A 14,329-nucleotide genomic window follows, 5' to 3' on the forward strand; every position below is an offset into this window, starting at 1 on the left:
CCAGCTACCAGTCCACCACCATACTTTGGTTCGTATGGGGACTGAAGGGGGCCCTAGGTGACTACCCTCCGGTTCCCAACCCAACTCCCTACAGACTGAGCTACTGCCACCGTAGAAACACTAACTCACAATCAGTCTTGTATAAAGTACTTGGAAACAATACTTGAGTAAAAGTACAAGTATGTTACCAGAAAACAACTTTGGTAGCAGTTAAAATCCCCTTTCTGATATTTACTGTACTTAAGCATTAAAAGTAATTTTCTGATATTATGTGTACTTAATTTTTTAGAAGTAAAAGTAAAGAAAAACCTTGATTATGATCTTTATTGTGGCTTCCTAATAGGAAATGTAATATTTGGGGTTTCCACACCCTCTTAACATCAAATTCAAAGTCTGACATCAACAAAGAGTAAAACAGAAACAGAATTACATTTATTTTGTGAGGAAGAATCTTTGACTCCGACGTACAAAAGCATTTCTTGCAAGTTACGAGTCACGAAGACGCTGAGGGGAAACGGAGTGAAGTAAAAGTATACATTTTTAAAAGTGGAAGTTTCCAGAAATATAAATAACGAAGTAAAGTACAGATACAAGAAAATTCTACTTAAGTACAGTAACGAAGTAATTGTACTTCGTTACCTTACAACACTGCTTACAATGTCCATAATACAACTCAAAATATGTTTTCACATTTTGCCTTGTTTTGGTTCAAGAGAAAATGAAAAAGTAAGCCGTCCTCAGTTCAGACTGGCATGATGAGGCAGTTTCCATGTCCTCCCTTCTTTATTCCCTTAAACAGAAAAGGATGTTTAGGTGTGTGTGTGTGTGTGTGTGTGTGTGTGTGTGTGTGTGTGTGTGTCTGGAGTCACTTCCATTCGCTCATCTGTTGCGTATAAAGCACGTTGCCTCAGGAATGCATCCACCTTTGGCTGGTGGCGTCTCCTATCGTTATATAAAGAGTCACAGTTACTGGAGTTTATAACATGCAGAGGCTCGCCAGTTTACAGTTAGATTCATACATATATAAGGCACACAGATTAAAGATGAAGATTAAGATTAAAGATAAATGAAGGAAAAGATAAAGAAATGAAGGAAGTGGAAGGTTTAATATGAAACATTTCTGCATTTAAATGTCTAAAAACGCCGACCTATGTCTTATATTTAATTGAGTTGTGTTCTTATGATCATATCCCAAATGTTTCCAACAATGTTCAAACCCAGAGAGATCTGTCATTTTATTCAAGGTAACGCTCCGTTACATTTGGTTGCCTGTCGATGGCGTCATTTCCCCTCTGAGCGTACGTCAGCGCTGTGGTTGTCTGCCAGGAGCTGCATGAATTGACATTTAAAACACATTTTCACGATACATCTTTCAGATCTTGTGTTGGTGCAAATGTTCCGCCAAAACAAGTTCCTTCCTGAGACTTTTTAGCAGAGCCACCGGCGCGTCTGAAGCCGAGCACCGCCCAAGACCATTGTGATTGGTTTAAAGAAAAGCAAGCAACTGGAGTGTTTTTTTTCCTCTCCTATCCCAGAATGCATCTGTGATGTAGCCAGACCTTACTCCACAGCGCTGTGGAGATACTGTAGGTCTGGCAATGCGAGACTAGCCGATAATCAATCAGAAGACCCAATAAAAGTCTGTTCCCCAGCAGCCTAAATCCAGCTCGACGGCCTCCCAGACTTGTGATAAATAATGCTCCAGAATAAACTGGTCCAACTCTGAGAGCCAGAGCTGCAAACTGGATCTGATTATCAGGGCTCAGACTGACACGATCAAAGCTTCGCCATATCTGGAAGTCATATTTTTGTGATGATAAAACGAATATGGCACAGAGAATTATGTTGTGTATAATTTGTCAAAAAGGCAAAGATGTGTATGTGCTCCAGTGAGATCTGGGGTTTAACCTTTGACTGTTGAAACAGGACGATATGTTAATGTAGAAGAGGAAAAACAGATCTGTCCCATGTGTTGTTTGAATGATATAGAAAATGAGTTTTGTTTTCTACTGTCTACTGATTTTTTTGTTTAGTAAGATAAAAACAGAGATTGATTTGGTAAATATGGATGATGCTCAAAGACTGAGGTGGCTGGTCACAAATGAGCCAATTATCTTGAGAAGAGGAAAAAAGCCCTTTATCGATGATGATCTGTAGATGAGGATTTGTTGTTTGTATATATGTTTGTGTGTATATGTATGTATAAATATATATATATTTATATATATACTTGTATTCATGTATTTCTCCGAATGATTTGTATATGCGACCGGAAGACGTTTGCTAAATAAGTTTGTGGTGTTTTGTAATCCCATGTGGGATGGGCCAAATGTTTGGCTGACACAGAAATAAAAATGAAACTAACTACCTACCTAACTAACTACATAACTAACTAACTACATAACTAACTAACTACATAACTAACTACCTAACTACCTACCTAACTAACTACATAACTAACTAACTACATAACTAACTACCTACATAACTAACTACATAACTAACTACCTACCTAACTAACTACATAACTAACTACCTAACTACCTACCTAACTAACTACATAACTAACTAACTACATAACTAACTAACTACATAACTAACTACCTAACTACCTACCTAACTAACTACATAACTAACTAACTACATAACTAACTACCTACATAACTACCTACCTAACTAACTAACTACATAACTAACTAACTACATAACTAACTACATAACTAACTACCTAACTAACATATGAAGCAAAGAACCAACATTTAGCTCCGGCTGAGAGGGATTCCCTGTTTCTGCTCAAAGCATCCTGTAAAGCAGCTCGGTGCAGACAGCAGCTGTGTGTCTTGTTTCGCCTTGTTTTCGACCATCGTGTTACCATGTCTGCAGGTGTAATCCGACTCTGTGCATCAGATTACAACAGCCACGATATATAACACATAAGGAGGAACACAAACCTTCCAGTGTGCACACGTTGGAGAGGTTTCATTTGGTCTTTTCTTTTGTGTTTCAGTGCGCAGAAGATTTGGATCGTCCACCTCGCTTTAAAATGTTTGAGTGACAGGACGACGACTCCAGCAGAAGTATTGAAATGTGAGTTTGGTTTGGAGCATGTTGGACAGGCAAAATGATCTCAGAAGGTAAACACACACACACACACACACACACACACACACACACGGTAGAAACAACAGGTGTGGTGTGTTGCACAAGCTGATAACAGTTCAGAATCATTTTTGGGGCCCACAAACTTCTAACGCTAAGTCTGCGTTACAAACTGGAGGTGTGAGGTTTGAAAGATCAAGCAGAGAGGATCTAATGAAAGATGCTTGAATTGCATTCTGGGAAATGTAGGATCCAGTGTATTTTTAGAGCTGTGCTTCCTCTAATCTCTTTTTAAACCCATTATCCCTTTTAAATTGCTTTTAAATAACAGAACCAGGTTTTTTAAGGAGTTTAAGTGGTTTTCTACATCGATGGACCCCTTGTGCCCGTTTCCCCCCCCCCCCGTAGTGTCCATCACAGACGCTACGTTTAGCTCAAACCTAACCTTAACCTAACCCGAAAACCAATTCTGAACCCTCAAACAGGCCTTTATAGTAGTGAGGAATTGCCAAAATGTCTTCACTTTACAAAAATGTCCTCAATCTGTAGGTCTAAAACTCAAATGGGTCCCCACAAAGCTCGATGTACACACACACACACACACACACACACACACACACACACACACACACACCTGGTCAGTTCCCACCTCTGCATACAAAGAGTACTGAAATGTCACATATGGCAGCTGCAGCACAAAGTTAACCAACACACACACACACACACACACACACACACACACACACACACACACACACACACACACACACACACACACACACACAGCTGCCCAGCCTCAGGTGTTGAATAATGTATCCGCCTGGTCCGGTCTGAAGGATTAACGCTGTCGTCTCCTCTCGTCATCATTTCCCGCAGTCTGTCGTCTGCAGAGGACGTGGACTGCACCGACGCTTCATCAGGAAAACACACTACCAGTGAGTGAGTGTGTTACCTGTCTGCTCAGGTGTGCTTCTTTAACCTGTGTGTTGGCTGCTTCTATCAGCGTCTTTTTACACCGCTGTCTGTGCTCCTCACTCTCCTAAACCCAACGTTTTGATTTAGATTTTTGTTTTAGTTCAGGTGGTGATTAAAGTGTGCAGCAGTCATTTCAGATGTTTAGAAATTGGTTCAGGTGTGTATGCTGTTCACTTTGAGCTTTCCACAGTCGTACCTTTTCGTTGTGAAAGTGGATCCTCGGTGGATTCATTAATGTTTCAGAGAGGGAGTCTCGCTCCAGTGAGAGAAGAGAACAGCTGATGGTATCCCATCATCAGCTGCTGGGTCACATCAGCAGGGTCGGACAGGCGTAGCTGGCACATTTGGGCCTTTATGATTGCATCGTTTATTCATTGAAAAGTTGATTAAAACTCTAAAAATACTCTAAAAGAATACTTCAAGGTGAAACACTACAGTTTATACATGCACTGGTCCTTTCTGGTAGGAACATAACTAAATGCACTTGCTCAGGACTTTACTAAGGTACAGTTTTGAGGTAGCAGCGGCCGCGGGTTCGATTTGGACCTGCGGCCCTTTGCTGCGTGTTATTCCCCCTCTCTGTCCCCTTTCATGTCTAACCTGTCCTGTCACAAATAAAGGCATAAATGCCAAAATAAAAAAGAATAATAATTCCATCATAATCTTTCAGCATATTGTAACTCAAGAGGTCTGAAAGAAAACCAGACAACTAACGATTGTTATCATTGTCGATTAATCTGGCGATTCATTTTCTGGATGAACAGATGAGTTGTTTGGTCTCTAAAATGTCAGAAAATGGTGAAATATGTGGATCAGTGTTTCCAAAAAAGCCCAAGATGACGTCCTCAAATGTCTTATTTTGTCCACAACTCAAAGATATTCAGTTTACTGTCACAAGGGAGAGAAGAAACTAGAACATATTCACATTTAACAAGCTGGAATCAAGTTTTAGTTGACAACTAATCAATTAATCTTTGCACCTCTAGTAACAGCTTTACTGTTCTTACTTCGGTACTTTTACTTCTGTAACTTTCCGTGACTGTATATAAAAAATGTCATTGATACTTTTACTAAAGTAAATGATCTGAATTCTTCTTTTCACAGAGTCTATGTCCTCCATCTGGATCTGTGGCTTTTAGAGAATGAAAGAATGAAAGAGGGAGTGACAGAGAGAAGGTAGAAGCAGTCACAAACATAAACAGGCGATAAACAGGTGCGGTGATGGCGGCGTGGCTGGCCCGGGTGTCTCCGGGCGACGCCTGGTACAACATGTACTCGCGCCTGCTGCGGACCAAACCTGTGGGCTCCATGGCTTCCGGCTCCAACGACCTCACCGAGCTCGGGGAGGGGTCGGCGGCCGGGCTCGCCAAGGTCCTGACCACCGTGGACCTGGTGTCGCTCGGGGTGGGCAGCTGTGTTGGCACGGGGATGTATGTGGTCGCTGGGCTGGTTGCCAAGGCAATGGCTGGGCCGGGCGTCATCCTGTCTTTTATCATCGCAGCGGTGGCGTCCATACTGTCAGGTGAGGCAACAGAACACTAAAAGTCATCAACAACCCTTCCCAGCTGTAACTGAGAGTGGGTCTGGGGAAGGTTCATTCACAGCCCATTTCCAAAGGGGCGTCACCAACGGACGCCGCTCAAACGCCTCTGGGCGCAATTGGATAGTCCTTCAACCAATCGGAGCGATGATCCGGGTGACGTAGCAGCGACAGCGGCATCAACGGGTTGCTGCGCTTCGGTAGCCGTCATGTTGAATGTAAATGGCGCGTTCAAGCCACCTCGGAATGACAGGGACCGCCCGCGTGATTACGTTGTTTTTCCGACTACCAGCGTTCACATGGTTAGGATGGTCGGGATGGTCGGGATGCGTGTTCTTCTTCTGTTATATTGGCGTTTGGCATAACAACTTGTTGCATGACTGCTACAAACTGTTGGGTGTAGCCTACGTGCATTTGTTGGGGACTATTTTTAGCATTTAGTACTGTTTTGGATTATGGGATTGAGTCAAAAAAGTGTATGTGTTAATGGTGATGAAGGAACATGTCAGCCAGTGCAACAGTGTGGCTCACTGACATGTTTTTATAGTTTTTTTTGGGGCAGTCTACTCTGATCTTACAGACGTTTACTGTCTCATTGTATTTCTGCCGTCAGGTGTGTGCTACGCAGAGTTTGGTGTCCGCGTCCCAAAGACGACCGGCTCGGCCTACACCTACAGCTACGTGACAGTCGGGGAGTTTGTGGCGTTTTTCATCGGCTGGAATCTGATCCTGGAGTATCTGATCGGCACAGCGGCGGGGGCGTCGGCTCTCAGCAGCATGTTCGACTCCCTGGCCAATCACAGCATCAGTAACTACATGATAACACACCTGGGCACGCTCAGAGGACTCGGTCAGTACCATCCGTACGTGTGTCATTTCTCAGCACAGTAAGAGCAAATTAAAAACTTTCAAATAGTAAAGCGGCCAATTGTCAACCCTACAATATCGCCACAATATTGATGTTGTATTTTCTAAGGAAGAACTGAATGTCCACAATATCCAAATACTAATAAGTTTAATACAAATGGACAGGCATGACATCTTTACAAGTTACTTAGTTACTTTTTACATGTCTCTCGACTAGCAACGACTTCTTCGGTCTTTTTTTTTTAGCTAGAGTCGACATCCGGTCAGCGGAAACATACTCTGATTCAGAACTCAATGTAGTAGCGCCTCCTTCTGGAACATCCCTTATTAGCAGCTAACTTCAGAAAAAGGATTAGGAAATGAACTATTATTCTTCATAGGTAAGTAAATGATATAGCTTACAGATAAGCATTCTTGTAACTTAATATTACAGTTAGGATACCACAATTGATATTGAGGTATTTGGTCAGAAATATCGGGATATTTGATTTTTTTCCATATCTCCCAGCTCTAGGAAGCCCTTCCTGTCATATTGATCTTTCATGTGGATGACATATTTCTACAATACATGCTGCTGTGTGTCTGTGTATCTGTTTGTCTCAGGTAAAGGTGAGGACACGTACCCTGACCTGCTGGCCCTGTTCATCGCCCTGCTGGTCACAGTGATCGTTGCTCTCGGCGTGCGGAACTCCGTGGTCTTCAACAACGTCCTCAACGCGGTCAACCTGGTGGTGTGGGTCTTCATGATCATCGCCGGACTCTTCTTCCTCTCCGCCAGCAACTGGGAGGGCGGAAACTTCCTGCCCTACGGATGGTCAGGGGTGAGATCATCCACCACGTTGGTGTTTTAGTTCCTTGTTCAAATTCACCCAAAATATATATATATTATATATATATATATATATATATATATATATATATATATATATATATAAGTGATCTCTTGTCGCTTGATCAGGTTATGCAAGGTGCAGCGACGTGCTTCTACGCCTTCATCGGCTTCGACATCATCGCGACGACAGGGGAGGAGGCGAAGAACCCAAACACGTCCATCCCGTATGCCATCACCGCCTCGCTGGTCACCTGCCTCACTGCATACGTGTCGGTCAGTGTCGGGCATGCTCGTAGATAGATAGAGATAGATACTTTATTGATCCCCAAGGGGAAATTCAAGGTCCCAGTAGCTTAAAGACATCACACACAACATACACATACATCACAAACAGGATGATAAAATAACAAATCCACATAAATAATAATAGCAATGAAAGAAAATATACTAAATAAAAAATCCACATGAATGTACTGAGGGATGTATAAGCATGAGAGGCCAGCAGTGCCAGGGCAGGGACTGACCCTGGGATTCAGTCTGCATGGTGAGGTGCTCTATGAGAGTGGGTGTCATGGTGGTGGTGCAAATAAGTCCAGTAGTGCAAGGATAAAGTCCAGAGACCGGCATTAAATATGGACAATATAAGAGAACAATGTAGACATAGTAATATAAAAACTATGTAGCAGTGCAAGGATAACGTTTAAAAAGAGACAGCATTAAATATGGCATTATAGGGGAATAAATTAGACAGTAGGATAGATGGAACATGATGGAAACAAGTCACAAAATCTCGTCATCGAATAGATTACATCGAGCATTTTGGTTATTTTGCTTTCTATCATCTCCTATAATATCTTCGCTTCCAAAGGCCACAGCTGAGAAAGCTGTGCATTACTGAGAATGAACTTTCATCTGGGATTTCTCGTGAAATGCAAAAAAAAAACATAAAAAAATTAAAAAAAGAATTGCGACATTTGGGTGTTCTTTCCCTTTAATCCAGGAGCCCTGATGTTGTTGAACGTTTCCCGTGTACAGGTGAGCGTGATTTTGACTCTCATGGTTCCCTACGACCTCATCGACGGCTCGGCTCCTCTCATGGAGATGTTCGCCGTACACGGCTTCCTGTGGGGGAAATACACTGTGGCCGTGGGCTCCATAGCCGGACTCACCGTCTCTCTGCTGGGCTCTTTGTTCCCCATGCCTAGAGTCATCTACGCCATGTCCCGGGACGGCCTGCTGTTCAGGTGAGGAGGCGCCAAACACCGCTAAGATGAGGGCTCCAGTTCTAAACTCCGGTCGATTCGGGGAAACATCCTCTGAGCTAGAACCGACAATCAAATTATATTTTTACTTTACTTACTTTTACTTACTTTTCTTACTTACTTACTTTTTTTTTGAGTAAAATTCTTATCACACACTCGACAGCCATTTTATTTCCAAGACTCGCCTCCCTACGTGCGCATTTTCCACCAAGACAAGTTCCTTCCCGAGTAGAGCTGGGCGATATGGAGAATATCACGATATTTTTGACCAAATACCTCGATATCGATACTGCAACGATATTGTAGTGTGACTATTGGTGCTTTCACAAAATATTTACACAATGAGAATTTAAATAATCATCAGTAATGTGGATATAATGACTAAGTGGGTAAATGCAAATAATAGAACAGTTACAACAGTCTGGTAAGTTCAGAAAATGACATCACTTTACTGTAACCCAGCCTTTAAAACCAGGAAAAGACAACACTTATGTCATATCACGATTTTACGATATCCAAAATTTAAGACGATATCTAGCTTAATATATCGATGTCGACTATAGTCGGGGATTATGAAATGTGGAGGAAGGTCTGGCTATGCGAGACTAGTTCCGGGCTAACTCTGTGATTAATGTGTCTGCAGGTTTCTGTCTCACGTGTCTGCATTCACACACACTCCCACGGTGGCGTGCGTGGTGTCGGGCTGCTTCGCTGCCCTCCTGGCTCTGCTGGTGAGCCTGCGGGACCTGATTGAGATGATGTCCATCGGCACCCTGCTGGCCTACACTCTGGTCAGCGTGTGCGTGCTCCTGCTGCGCTACCAGCCGGACGAACTGACCGACACACACCAGTTCATCTCCGGGGAGGACGAGGACGGCCTGACGCACCATGACGACGGGGCGGCGCCCACCAAAGATGACCAGATCCTGATCGGAGGCTCAGACGCAGACGGATCGGCGTCCTACCACGCAGGCGGGACGGAAGGACAAGGGGATGACTCTGATTTCCACACAGGCCACGCCCCGCTGCTGAAAAGGCTTCTGGGAGGTCACTTCTACACCCTGCGGCTGCGGCTGGGATTGCCCGACGCGTCGGCCCGGCCCACCCCTGCCACCGGCCGCATAGTGACCCGATGCACCCTCCTCTTCTTCCTCACGTCCTTCTTCCTCTGGTCCACCGTTATATTTGGCGTTGAGCAGGGAGGCGGCGCCGGCGCGGTGTTCTCAGGCCTCACGGCCACGCTGATGGCCGGGTCCTTGGCGAAGCTTTTGATCACGATTCTTCAGCAGCCACAGAGTGCGAGGAAGCTGCCCTACATGGCGCCCTGTGTGCCCTTTGTACCCGCGGCGGCCATATTGGTCAACAGCTACCTCATGCTTAAACTGTCGTCACTCACCTGGGCCCGGTTCACCATCTGGTGCTTCGTAGGTGAGATGAAACATTCATTTTCTATATTGGAACCTCAGAGTGCATTTTAAAGGTACACTGTGTAGTGTTTTAAGTATTCTATTAGCTAAAATCAATGTCTTCATTCATAAATATGTCCTCATTGGTGTAAAATGACGTCTGCCAATGATCTGACGTATCCTCGTAAGCGAAGAATTTCTTATCTGTATTTACATTGGACGGGCAAGTCCAAGGAGGCTTCCGTGTCGTTCCGCCATCTTGAAAAACTATAATGGCTGAGAGGGACATAGAGCACTAGCCGACCTGTCTAGCTAATCCACAACACGTTTTGGTTCAGAGCCAGCGTCACGTGACTGAAACCAGCGCCTCACTTTTTCAAATGCGTGTTGCAACTACGGTAGCCGTTATGTACCAAGAAGCTATGACGACATGTCTTCCAATTTTCGCTTTTTTGGCGACGAGGATTCCTTTTCCTGTGGCTCGGCATAAGTACGATCCTCCGTTATGAACTAAAGTGCAGTTGCAGGCTTTCAAATGTTGCCGGGGCGGTGACCAGCGCCTCTCACTGATCTCCTTCTCCGTCTCAGCTGGTTTCAGTCACGTGACGCTGGCTCTGAACCAAAACGTGTTGTGGATTAGCTAGACAGGTCGGCTAGTGCTCTATGTCCCTCTCAGCCATTATAGTTTTTCAAGATGGCAGAACGACATGGAAGCCTCCTTGTAATGTAAATACAGATAAGAAATTCTTTGCTTACGAGGATACGTCCGATCATTGGCAGAGGTAATTTTACACCAATGAAGACATATTTATGAATGAAGACATTGACTTTAGCTAATAGAATACTACATAATAAAACACTACACAGTGTACCTTTAAAGTAGATTTTCTTCAGGTCTAAGTTACGTGGTATCGGATCGGTGCATACCCTCCAGTACTTGCCAATACCGATACCAGCATTTAGGCGATACTGGTATCGAAACATCTCTAAAAGTAATCGGCAGATTAATCGCTAATGAAAATAATCGTTGCAGCCCTACGTGGGTAAGGGTTACATCCAGACTTTGTTGGATGTGCAGTTAGTTGACCGATGACGAAGTCAAGGGAAGAGTTTCCCACCTTTTTCAACGTGATATCATGACTTCGCGTAAACATACACGCCCACTTTCTAAAGCCAAGTGGCGTGTTATCTGTACGCATTTTAAGCTATCCGCGTGTATGTCTACGCTGTATACAGCGGACGGGTTGGGTTTAGGAAAAGAACAATGGGACGGTTGGGTTTAGGAAACGTGACACGCGGGACGCGATCCCCGGTCTCCTGGGTGAAAGTCCTGTGTTGTTTGACCCATCCTCCCCCCCGACCAACCTTTACACAGATTTTCCTTTCATACTACTCGCTATGACGTAAATTGACACGCAATCGCAAGGTAATGTAAGTCAGTGGAGGCCAAACGCCGTTGATAAGCACGCTAAAAAGCACCAAAATGGCATACAAATTGGCGTGTCATACATACGTCACTTATTGAGGTCAGCCTGTTTTGGAAGTGATGAACAGCTGGACAGTTTCTCTTTCTGCTGTCTTTTTGTTTAACTGCAGTCGTGTGTCCGTCCCCAGGTCTGTTGATCTACGGTTGCTACGGCGTGTGGCACAGCACGCTGGAGCTGAACGCCCGGGAGCAGCAGGCGCACGCCAGCTCCTACCAGCGCTACGACGACCACCTGGACGACGACACCTTCTCCCCCGACTACAACGGTCGCCCAGAGGAACAGGAGGAGAAACCCTACCAGGGCTGGTCTGCCCCGGAGGAGAGGGGATACAACCACCAGGAGAACCAGGACGACGGCCCAGATGGAGAGCAGCACCCGGGCCAGTGGGAGGATAACGGTGAGCAGTCTGGATACCAGTCTGGACCAGGAGGCCCGTCTGCGAGCAGAGGCCAAGGCAGAGGCAGAGGAAGGACCAATCAAGGTTTTGATGAAGAGGAGGACTGAAACCATCTGGAACTTTAACACTGAAAGTGCTGCTTATATGAGACATGGAACCAAATATTCCCCAAGACACGCAAAGTAGAGCTTAGATCGGGCCCAAAAAATCAAGCCCGACCCTACCTGAGCCCAGCCCGGCCCGACACATTAACTGTAATTATGAGCCCGAGCCCGATTTAAACCCGAAATTTTTTTTAATACGTGGGCCGTTATAACTGACGTTCTCAACTACAATTCAGAGTTGTTTGAACTACAGAAATCTGTTTAGAATGATCTTAATGAATACTGGTAATGCAACAAGGACGAAGCATGTAAACTGCGCTGTTTCTTTATTTAGACTGAAACGGATCACAAATGGATCCTAACGAAGAAACGTAAAAACTCGACCTTATAAGCTCCCTCAGCTGAATAGTGAGGGGAACAGATGAAGGCAGCAACATAATCAAAGCCCTGGAACCATATAGGAGACTTTCTGGTCTCCATCACCTAATTAATACTGTCCTTCGGCACGGTCTGCATGCTGACGCACTTGCCTGCACTTCCCAGAGCTACAAGAGAAGCTGGAGAGGCATAGCTTCCTCCCCACCCAATTATGCTAATAAAGTAATGATTAAAAAACCACAAATGCTTGATCAAGGGCCCGGCCCGAGGATAGTGGCGGAAAATATCGGCCAAATTCAGGCTCGGGCAGAGAATCTAAACTCTAACGCAAAGTCACATCACAAGGTTTTATTTTGATATTTACCAGTAAACCCCAGGGGCGGAGAGGGGGCGGGGGGGGGCCTCTGGGGTCCAGCCCAGAATGTTTTATAAAAAGCCTCGAATATTTGTGTTGGAAAACAGTTAGATACAAAACAGGATGTAAAAAAACAGAAACGTCGGGGGGAAACACGCGACAAAACATTTGAATAAACGTAGAAAAAAGGGGTCAAAAAGTATAACTATCCGCTCCGCCCCTGGTGAACCCCTCCCTTTGTCCGCTCAGCGATTTGGATATCAGAGGAGGAGGGAGAGAAGATACGATGGACGCCATCCCAGAACATCTGTCCTGGTTATTACCTTCATTTTAAGGTTGCACGATGTGCGGTCGCAATACAAAACCTCCATCTGTAAAAGAGAAGATTAGACTTTTCTCGGCCCATTTTGAAGCAGAAACTCTTCTAGTAACCTGCTAACTTTAAATGAAAGATGGATGTCTGGTGATACCATTTTGTTTCTCATTCACAAGCCCTTTTCACGTCTCTCACCTCTTGTTTCTGTTCGTCGTTACCCGCAGAGGTTTACCTTAACCAATCACACGACATCTGTCAGAATATAAATGTTGCTTTAGTTCAAACCTCAAATGTCTCTACTGACCATCAGCCTCAAGAACAAACTTTCACCTTTTCCTTTTGAAGGATTTAGATTATTTGTTTTCGTTCATGGCATCTCTGGTCGTCTTTACGGCAGCTTTCTGAACACTGGAAGTCACTTTTGAGTTTGTTTTTCTCGTGTGGGTGAAAGGCGTTAACAGTGAAAGTGTGTTTGCTCTATTTGGTGTCTGCAGCAGCAGATCGTGTTATTGTGTGTAAATGAGAACAGAACAACGTTGCTGGGAATAAATGTCTCATTTTGAGTGAAAATATTTATTCTGAGACTCATCTTTCAATACAGGCACACAGTTGATGCACATTACTGACTATATATTGTGATTAGGAAGAGGATACAATTGCAAAAAGTGATACAGTTATTGATACGTAAAACAATCTGTGTGAGATTAAATGAAAGCAAAGTTGAATTCTCTGTACGTCAGGTCATATATAGGAAAAGTAGTCATGCTATTTAAAGTATTTAAAGTATAATAATCATTATTAAAGCCGCAGGAGCTCATCAACACATAGAAGCAACAGTTTGCTATTTTCAAATCATGTAAAACTGAAAGAATCTGCATAAAGAAGACTCTACCAACCAGAGTATTTGTTCCCCAGAGGGAGTTTCTGTAAGATGTATCAGCTAAATGTAAAAAAAGAAATGCACAGACTAGTGCTGGGACGATATGCATTTTGTTTTTTGGGGGACATTTCTGCCTTTAATGGACAGGACAGCTATGCGAGAAAGGGGAGAGAGAGAGAGAGAGAGAGAGGGTTAAGACAGGCAGAAAATCATCACAGGTCGGACTCGAACCCTGGACCTCTGCGTTGAGGCATAAACCTCTATGTATTTGTGCACCTGCCCTACCAACTGAGCCAACCCGGCCTCGGAAGGTATGCTTCTGTCCCGATTCTATTCCATCACGATACATGGGCATTTCCCCCTCTCATTCCCCCTGCTCTGGCGTTTCCCCCTCTCGTTCCCCCTGCTCTGGCGTTTCCCCCTCTCATTCC

The 14,329-nt window shown here is 44.3% G+C and overlaps 1 protein-coding gene across 1 annotated transcript; it reads left to right on the forward strand.

The window, feature by feature from the left end:
- Positions 1 to 2,950: 2,950 nt before the first annotated feature.
- slc7a14b (solute carrier family 7 member 14b) lies at positions 2,951 to 12,717 on the forward strand. Its single transcript, XM_078280483.1, has 9 exons — positions 2,951 to 3,134; positions 3,976 to 4,034; positions 5,179 to 5,596; positions 6,228 to 6,464; positions 7,085 to 7,302; positions 7,440 to 7,586; positions 8,349 to 8,557; positions 9,219 to 10,003; positions 11,596 to 12,717. Exons 3-9 carry the CDS (start codon positions 5,296 to 5,298, stop codon positions 11,970 to 11,972), a joined length of 2,274 nt encoding a protein of 757 aa, XP_078136609.1. The 5' UTR covers positions 2,951 to 3,134; positions 3,976 to 4,034; positions 5,179 to 5,295; the 3' UTR covers positions 11,973 to 12,717.
- Positions 12,718 to 14,329: the final 1,612 nt, after the last annotated feature.

Source organism: Sander vitreus, chromosome 22, assembly GCF_031162955.1.
Source record: "Sander vitreus isolate 19-12246 chromosome 22, sanVit1, whole genome shotgun sequence".
NCBI lineage: Eukaryota > Metazoa > Chordata > Actinopteri > Perciformes > Percidae > Sander > Sander vitreus.

Bases quoted from the DNA above. Each gene is read 5' to 3' on its own strand.
- slc7a14b (XM_078280483.1), top strand. From the start codon at position 5,296: ATGGCGGCGTGGCTGGCCCGGGTGTCTCCGGGCGACGCCTGGTACAAC. The intron at 8,558-9,218 runs GTGAGGAGGCGC...ATGTGTCTGCAG, and splicing joins CGGGACGGCCTGCTGTTCAG to GTTTCTGTCTCACGTGTCTG. The intron at 10,004-11,595 runs GTGAGATGAAAC...GTCCGTCCCCAG, and splicing joins CACCATCTGGTGCTTCGTAG to GTCTGTTGATCTACGGTTGC.